The sequence below is a fragment of the Oncorhynchus masou genome, unplaced genomic scaffold (genome assembly GCF_036934945.1).
Source record: "Oncorhynchus masou masou isolate Uvic2021 unplaced genomic scaffold, UVic_Omas_1.1 unplaced_scaffold_10062, whole genome shotgun sequence".
Taxonomy (NCBI): domain Eukaryota; kingdom Metazoa; phylum Chordata; class Actinopteri; order Salmoniformes; family Salmonidae; genus Oncorhynchus; species Oncorhynchus masou.
The window spans coordinates 1-7,583 of NW_026999761.1; the positions used below are offsets into that span (position 1 = coordinate 1).

General features: G+C 58.8%; 1 protein-coding gene across 1 annotated transcript; it reads left to right on the forward strand.

The window, feature by feature from the left end:
- Positions 1-3,169: 3,169 nt before the first annotated feature.
- LOC135528666 (RNA-binding protein 25-like) lies at positions 3,170-5,343 on the forward strand (the record flags this gene model as incomplete). The annotated part of the gene is made up of 4 exons (XM_064957779.1): positions 3,170-3,229; positions 3,437-3,508; positions 4,068-4,166; positions 5,134-5,343. Coding segments are annotated over 4 exons (441 nt in total), but the record flags the coding sequence as incomplete, so codon positions are not given.
- Positions 5,344-7,583: the final 2,240 nt, after the last annotated feature.

Consider the following 7,583-nt stretch of genomic DNA (forward strand, 5'->3'; position numbering starts at 1 on the left):
GAGCGAGACAGACAGAGAGAGCGAGACAGACAGAGAGAGCGAGACAGAAGGAGCGAGACAGAGAGCGACAGCGAGACAGAGAGTGAAGCGAGCGAGACAGAGAGCAGCGGAGCGAGCGAGACAGAAGAGCGAGCAGAGAGCGAGCGAGACAGAGAGGAGGCGAGAACGTGCGAAGACGAGCGAGACAGAGAGAGCGAGACAGAGACAGAGAGAGCAGAGCAGAGCGAGAGAGACGCAGAGCGAAGAGCGAGACAGAGAGAGCGAGCGAGACAGAGAGCGAGCGAGACAGAGATAGCGAGCGAGAAGCGGAGAGCGAACGAGCAGACGAGAGAGACAGAGCAGACAGAGATAGCGAGCGAGACAGGAGAGAGCGAGACAGAGATGCGAGCGAGACAGAGACAGAGCGAGACAGAGAGAGCGGAGCAGACAGAGGAAGCGAGCGAGACAGAGAGAGGCGAGCGAGACAGAGAGACGCGAGAGACAGAGAGAGACGAGGAGACAGAGAGCGAGCGAGACAGAGAGCGAGGAGACAGAGAGAGCGAGACAGAGAGACGAGCGAGACAGAGAGAGCGAGCAGACGAGCGAGACAGAGGAGCGAGACAGAGAGAGCGAGCGAGACAGGAGAGCGAAGCGAGACAGAGAGAGCGAGATGAAGACGAGCGAGCAGAGAGAGCGAGGACAGACAGAGGAGAGCGAGCAGAGACGAGAGAGAGCGAGCGAGGCAGAGAGAGCAGCGAGAGACAGAGGATGACGAGCGAGACAGGGACAGGGAGCGAGCAGTGGAGAGGCGAGCGGACAGAGCGAGGCGAGCAGAGAGACGCAGGAGCGAGACAGAGAGAGAGCGAAGACAGAGAGAGCGAGCGAGAGAGAGCGAGGAGACCGGGAGAGCGAGCAGAGGACAGAGAGCAGAGGAGACAGAGAGGAGCGAGCAGACAGAGAGAGCGAGCGAGACAGAGAGGCGAGACCAGAGAGGCGAGACAGAGAGAACACGAGACGGAAGCGAGACAGAGAGAGCGAGCAGAGGCGAGACAGAGAGAGCGAGCGAGACAGAGAGAGCGAGCGAGACAGAGAGAGCGAGCGAGACAGACAGAGAGCGAGGCGAGACAGAGAGAGCGAGCGAGACAGAGAGAGCGAGCGAGACAGAGAGAGCAGCGAAGACAGAGAGAGCGAGACAGACAGAGAGAGCGAGACAGACAGAGAGAGCGAGACAGAGAGAGCGAGAGCAGAGCGAGAGACCGAGACAGAGAGACAAGCGAGACAGAGAGAGCGAGCGAGACAGAGAGAGCGAGCAGACAGAGAGCGAGACAGAGAGAGAGACGAGCGAGACAGAGACAGAGAGAGAGCGAGACAGAGAGCGAGCGAGACAGAGAGAGCGAGCGAGACAGAGAAGCGAGCGAGACAGAGAGAGCGAGCGAGACAGAGAGAGCGAGCGAGACAGAGAGAGCGAGCAGACAGAAGAGAGCGAGCGAGACAGAGAGAGCGAGCAGACAGAGAGAGCGAGCGAGCAGACAGAACCCGGGCGACAGACAGAGGCAGGCGACAGACAGAGAGAAGCGGCGAGCAGACAGAGGCGAGCAGACAGAAGAGCGAGCAAGACAGGGCCGGGGCGAGCAGACAGAGAGTGCGAGCAGACAGAGACCAGGCGAGCAGACTGAGACCGGCGACAGACAGAACCGGGAGCGAGCAGACAGAGACCGGGCCGAGCAGACCAGAAGGCGAGCAGACAGAGAGGGCGAGCAGACAGAGAGACGAGCTATCAGAAGGCGAGCAGACAGGAAAGTGCGAGCAGACAGAAGAGGCGAGCAGACAGAGAGGGCGGCAGACAGAGAAGCGAGCAGACAGAACCGGGCGAGCAGACAGGGCCAGGCCCAGACAGCAGGGCACCGGGGCCGGGCGAGCGGAACAGAACCGGGCGAGCAGACAGAGACGAGAGCAGAGCAGACAGAGAGAGCGAGCAGACAGAGAGCGAGCAGAGCAGAGCAGAGACAGAGCGAGCAGACAGAGAGAGCGAGACGAGACGAGCGAGACAGAGAGCGGAGCAGACAGAGAGAGCGAGACAGACAGAGAGGGCGAGACAGACAGAGCAGAGACGAGCAGACAGAGAGAGCGAGCAGACAGAGAGAGCGAGACAGAGAGAGCGAGACAGAGAGAGCAGACAGAGAGGCGAGCAGACAGAGAGAGCGAGACAGAGACGAGCAGACAGAGAGAGCGAGCGAGACAGAGAGCAGGCGAGCAGACAGAGACAGCGAGCGAGACAGAGACGAGCGAGACAGAGAGAGCGAGCAGACAGAGAGCGAGCGAGACAGAGAGACGAGCGAGACAGAGAGAGCGAGACAGACAGAGCGAGCAGACAGAGAGAGCGAGCAGACAGAGACGAGCGAGCAGACAGAGAGCAGCAGACGAGCAGACAGAGACGAGCGAGCAGACAGAGAGAGCGAGACAGAGAGAGCGAGCAGACGAGAGCGAGCAGACAGAGAGAGCGAGCGAGACAGAGAGAGCGAGCGAGACAGAGAGAGCGAGCGAGACAGAGAGAGCAGAGCGAGACAGAGAGAGCGAGCGAGACAGAGCGAGCAGACAGAGAGAGCGAGCAGACAGAGAGAGCGAGCGAGACAGAGAGAGCGCGAGCGACAGTGAGCGAGACAGAGAGACGAGCGAGCGAGACAGAGAGAGCGAGCGAGACAGAGAGAGCGAGCAGACAGAGAGAGCGAGACAGACAGAGAGAGCGAGCAGACAGAGAGAGCGAGACAGACAGAGAGAGCAGAGCGAGACAGAGAGAGAGCGAGACAGAGAGAGCGAGCAGACAGAGAGAGCGAGCGAGACAGAGAGAGCGAGCGAGACAGAGAGAGACGAGCGAGACAGAGAGACGAGCGAGACAGAGAGCGAGCGAGAGCGAGCGAGACAGAGAGAGCGAGCGAGACAGAGAGAGCGAGCGAAGTGAGCGAGACAGAGAGAGCGAGCGAGACAGAGAGAGGCGAGACAGACAGAGACAGAGCGAGCAGACAGAGAGCGAGACAGAGAGAGCGAGAGCAGACAGAGAGAGCGAGCAGACAGAAGCGAGCAGACAGAGAGCCGGAGACAGAGAAGAGCGAGACAGAGAGAGCAGAGCGAGACAGAGAGAGCAGAGCGAGACAGAGAGAGCGAGCGAGACAGAGAGAGCGAGCAGACAGAGACGAGCGAGCAGACAGAGAGCGAGACAGAGAGAGCGAGCAGACAGAGAAGCGAGCAGACAGAGAGAGCGAGCAGACAGAGAGAGCGAGCAGACAGAGAGAGCGAGCAGACAGAGAGAGCGAGACAGACAGAGAGAGCGAGCAGACAGAGAGGCGAGCAGACAGAGAGAGCGAGCAGACAGAGAGAGCGAGCGAGACAGAGAGAGCGAGCAGACAGAGAGAGCGAGCGAGACAGAGAGAGCGAGCGAGACAGAGAGAGCGAGCGAGACAGAGACAGCGAGCAGACAGAGCGGACAGAGAGAGCAGAGACAGAGAGAGCGAGACAGAGCGAGACAGAGAGAGCGAGCAGACAGAGCGAGCGAGCAGACAGAGAGAGCGAGACAGACAGAGAGCGAGACAGAGAGCGAGACAGAGAGAGCGAGCAGACAGAGAGAGCAGAGCAGACAGAGAGAGCAGAGCAGACAGAGAGAGACAGAGCGAGACAGAGAGAGCGAGCAGACAGAGAGAGCGAGACAGAGAGAGCGAGACAGAGAGCGAGCCAGACAGAGAGAGCGAGCCAGACAGAGAGAGCGAGCCAGAGCGAGACAGAGCGAGACAGAGCGAGACAGAGCGAGACAGAGAGAGCGCGAGAGAGAGTGAGCGAGACAGAGAGAGTGAGCGAGACAGAAAGAGTGAGCAAGACAGAAAGTGTGAGCGAGACAGAGAGAGCGAAAGCGAGACAGAGCGAGACAGAGAGAGCGAGCAGACAGAGAGAGCGAGCAGACAGAAGAGAGCAAGACAGAGAGAGCAAGACAGAGAGAGCGAGACAGAGCGAGCGAGACAGAGAGAGCGAGCGAGACAGAGAGACGAGAGCGGAGACAGAGAGAGCGAGCGAGACAGAGAGAGCGAGCGAGACAGAGAGAGCGAGCGAGACAGAGAGAGCGAGCGAGACAGAGAGAGCAGAGCGAGACAGAGAGAGAGCGAGCGAGACAGAGAGAGCGAGACAGACAGAGAGAGCGAGACAGACAGAGAGAGCGAGACAGACAGAGAGAGCGAGACAGACAGAGAGAGCGAGACAGACAGAGCGAGACAGAGAGAGCGAGACAGAGAGAGCGAGACGAGACAGAGAGAGCGAGACAGAGAGAGAGAGAGCGAGACAGAGAGCGAGCGAGACAGACAGAGCGGGACAGAGAGAGCGTGAGACAGAGAGAGCGAACGAGACAGAGAGAGAGAGCGAGACAGAGAGAGCAAGAGCGAGACAGATGAGAGCGAGACAGAGGGAGCAGAGACAGAGAGAGCGAGCAGAGAGCAGAGAGCGAGCCAGACAGAGAGAGCGAGACAGACAGAGCGAGACAGAGAGCGAGCGAGAGAGAGTGAGCGAGACAGAGAGAGCGAGCGAGACAGAGAGAGCGCGAGCGATAGAGAGCGAGACAGAGAGAGCGAGACAGAGACAGAGAGAGCGAGCAGAGAGAGCGAGCAGACAGAGAGAGCGAGCACAGACAGAGAGAGCGAGAGCGAGACAGAGAGCGAGCGAGACAGAGAGAGCGAGACAGAGAGACGAGCGAGACAGAGAGAGCGAGCGAGACAGAGAGAGCGAGACAGAGAGAGACAGAGCGAGACAGAGCGAGACAGAGCGAGACAGAGACGAGCGAGACGAGAGAGAGTGAGCGACACAGAGAGTGAGCGAGACAGAGAGAGTGAGCGAGACAGAAAGAGTGAGCTGAGACAGAGAGAGCAGAGCGAGACAGAGAAGCGAGACAGAGATAGCGCGAGACAGAGAGAGCGAAGACAGAGAGAGCAAGACGAGAGAGCAAGACAGAGAGAGCAAGACAGAGAGAGCAAGACAGAGAGAGCAGAGACAGAGCGAGCGAGACAGAGAGAGCGAGCGAGACAGAGAGAGTGAAAGCGAGACAGAGCGAGACAGAGATAGCGCGAGACAGAGAGAGGAAGACAGAGAGAGCAAGACAGAGAGAGCAAGACAGAGAGAGCAAGACGAGAGAGCAAGACAGAGAGAGCGAGACAGAGAGCGAGACAGAGAGAGCGAGACAGAGAGAGCGAGACAGAGAGAGCGAGACAGAGAGAGCGAGACAGAGAGAGCGAGAGAGAGAGAGAGAGCGAGCGAGACAGAGAGAGCGAGCGAGACAGAGAGAGCGAGCGAGACAGAGAGAGCGAGCGAGACAGAGAGAGCGAGCGAGACAGAGAGAGCGAGACAGAGAGAGCGAGACAGAGAGAGCGAGCGAGACAGAGAGAGCGAGCGAGACAGAGAGAGCGAGACGAGACAGAGAGAGCGAGCGAGACAGAGAGAGCGAGCGAGACAGAGAGAGCGAGCGAGACAGAGAGAGCGAGCGAGACAGAGAGAGCGAGCGAGACAGAGAGAGCGAGCGAGACAGAGAGAGCAGAGACGAGACAGAGAGAGCGAGACAGACAGAGAGAGCGAGACAGACAGAGAGAGCGAGACAGACAGAGAGAGCGAGCCAGACAGAGAGAGACAGAGAGCGAGACAGAGAGAGCGAGACAGACGAGAGAGAGACAGAGAGAGGGAGACAGAGAGAGAGAGCGAGACAGACAGAGAGCGAGACGAGAGAGAGCGAGACAGAGAGAGAGCGAGACAGACAGAGAGCGAACCAGAAGAGCGAGACAGAGAGAACGAGACAGAGAGAGCAGAGACAGCGAGACAGAGAGGAGCGAGACAGAGAGCGAGCGAGACAGAGAGAGCGAGACAGAGAGAGCGAGACAGAGAGAGCGAGACAGACAGAGAGAGCAAGACAGAGAGAGCGAGACAGAGAGAGCGAGACAGAGAGAGCGAGACAGAGAGAGCGAGACAGAGAGAGCGAGACAGAGAGAGCAAGAGCGAGACAGAGAGAGCAGAGAGCGAGACAGAGAGAGCGAGACAGAGAGAGCAAGAGCGAGACAGAGAGAGCAAGAGCGAGACAGAGAGAGCGAGACAGACAGAGAGAGCGAGACAGAGAGAGCGAGACAGAGAGAGCGAGACAGAGAGAGCGAGACAGAGAGAGCGAGACAGAGAGCGAGACAGAGAGAGACAAGACAGAGACAGAAGAGAGCGAGACAGAGAGAGCGAGACAGAGAGAGCAGCGAGACAGAGAGACGAGCGAGACAGAGAGAACGAGGCGAGACAGAGAGAACGAGCGAGACAGAGAGAACGAGCGAGACAGAGAAGCGACGAGACAGAGAGAGCGCAGAGAGAGCAGAGAGTCGAGACAGAGAGAGCGAGACAGAGAGAGCGAGACAGAGAGAGCGAGACAGAGAGACGAGACAGAGAGAGCGAGACAGAGAGAGCGCAGAGCGAGACAGAGAGCGAAGCGAGACAGAGCGAGACAGAAGCGAGCGAGACAGAGAGAGACGAGCGAGACAGAGCGAGCGCTAGTGGGCGAGACAGAGAGCGCGAGACAGATGAGAGCCTGGAGACAGAGAGAGAGCGAGCGAGACAGAGAGAAGCGAGACGAGACAGAGAGAGCGAGAGCAGACAGAGAGAGCGAGACAGAGAGAGAGAGCGAGAGACAGAGAGAGAGAGAGCGAGACAGAGAGAGCGAGAGACGAGACAGAGCGAGACAGAGAGAGGACGAGACAGAGAGAACAGAGCGAGACAGAGAGAGCGCGAGCGAGAGTGAGCGAGACAGAGAGAGGCGAGCGATAGAGGAGCGAGACAGAGAGAGCGAGCGAGACAGAGAGAGCGAGACAGACAGAGAGAGCGAGACAGACAGAGAGAGCGAGACAGACAGAGAGAGCGAGACAGAGAGAGCAAGAGCGAGACAGAAGAGAGCGAGACAGAGAGAGCGAGACAGAGCGAGACAGGGAGAGCGCGAGACAGAGAGAACGAGCGAGACAGAGAGAACGAGCGAGACAGAGAGAACGAGCGAGACAGAGAGAGCGCGAGCGATAGTGAGCGAGACAGAGAGAGCGAGCGAGACAGAGAGAGCGCAGAGCGAGACAGAGAGAGCAGCGAGAGCGAGACAGAGAGAGCGAGACAGACAGAGAGCGAGAGCAGAGAGCGAGACAGAGAGAGCGAGACAGAGCGAGAGCGAGACAGAGAGAGCAGAGCGAGACAGAGAGAGACAGAGCGAGACAGAGAGAGCAGAGAGCGAGACAGAGAGAGCGAGAGCGAGACAGAGAGAGCGAGACAGAGAGAGCGAGACAGAGAGAGCAGAGCGAGACAGAGAGAGCGAGAGCAGAGAGAGCGAGACAGAGAGCAGCGAGACAGAGAGCGAGCCAGACAGAGAGAGCGAGCCAGACAGAGAGAGACGAGAGAGACAGAGCGAGACAGAGAGAGCGCGAGAGAGAGTGAGCGAGACAGAGAGAGTGAGCGAGACAGAAAGAGTGAGCGAGACAGAGAGCGAGACAGAGAGAGCGAGCGAGACAGAGCGAGACAGAGATGAGCGAGCGAGACAGAGAGAGCAAGACAGAGAGAGCAAGACAGAG